Raw genomic sequence first — 926 nt, forward strand, 5'->3', positions numbered from 1 at the left:
GGGCAGAGTGCCCGACGGGCCTGCGGAGCCCAGCGAGCGCCGGTAGCTGCCCACATCCGCACGCCGGTCGCTGGCCAGAGGCGAGACTTTGTAATTGCGTGGCAGAGTGGCGCTGGTGAGGTTGTCCTGGGGTGAGAAAGAGACGAGGAGGGAGAGAAGGTGAGGGAAGCCGCGGGAGTGAGGAAGAAAGGGTCGGAGAGGGGTAGAATCCTGGGTAAAGAAGAGCTGGGAAAGCCACAGGATGGGGGCGGGGAGCACAGCCAGGATCCCCATCCCCAACCCTGCCGGGCCTCTGTCACCTCGCTCCTCCCCGTCTCACCTTGCTGGTGGCGCCCAGCCCATCCAGGCTGCTCTCCCTCCAGGGCAACAGCTGCAGGCCGGGCGAGGCGGGCCGCGTGAACACGTCCAGGCCTGCGAGGCGGGAGTCGTCAGGGGCTGGGTCCGCCTGTCCTCCGGCTCCCCCAGCCCTCAGCCTCCATCACTCACGCTCATAGCTGGCTGTCTGCGAAGACTTCTTCTCGTACGCCACGTCCAGGTCAGACTCGTTCCAGGCTTTGGGGGGCCTCCGGCGCAGTGTCAGGTCATCTGGGGAGAGGTGACGAGTGAGCATGTGCGGGGAGGCTGGGACGGAGCCCCCCGCGCCGCCCCATGCCAGGGTTTGGCGCCCCGGCTCACCTTGAGCGCGCAGAGGCGGGGCGAAGGCGCTGCCGCCCGCGCCCAGCAGGGGGCCCCCGAGGGAAGAAGGCCTGGGGCCCCTCCGCCAGGGGACTGCCACGGGGGGAACCTGCGCGGCCCAGGAAGTCGAAGGGCGTGGGGGGACCCTGCTGGCGGAGCGAGCTTGACCCGGGTCGCGGAGAGGGCGCACGACCGAGAGAGCTGCCCGCACCGTCGAAGGCACGGGGCCGGGGCGAGGGCGCGCGGTCCAG

The 926-nt window shown here is 70.4% G+C and overlaps 1 protein-coding gene across 1 annotated transcript in view; it reads right to left on the bottom strand.

The window, feature by feature from the left end:
- The window catches only part of LOC102494691 (relA-associated inhibitor), a gene marked incomplete at its 3' end in the record, with an annotated part of 8,851 nt that continues 7,925 nt past the window's right edge, over positions 1–926 (bottom strand). Inside the window, 4 exon segments of the mRNA XM_027767196.1 lie at positions 1–126; positions 320–411; positions 487–585; positions 676–746. Of these exon segments, the coding sequence (XP_027622997.1) occupies positions 1–126; positions 320–411; positions 487–585; positions 676–746 (388 nt within the window).

The sequence above is a fragment of the Tupaia chinensis genome, unplaced genomic scaffold (genome assembly GCF_000334495.1).
Source record: "Tupaia chinensis unplaced genomic scaffold, TupChi_1.0 Scaffold000067_1, whole genome shotgun sequence".
NCBI classification, from domain to species: domain Eukaryota; kingdom Metazoa; phylum Chordata; class Mammalia; order Scandentia; family Tupaiidae; genus Tupaia; species Tupaia belangeri.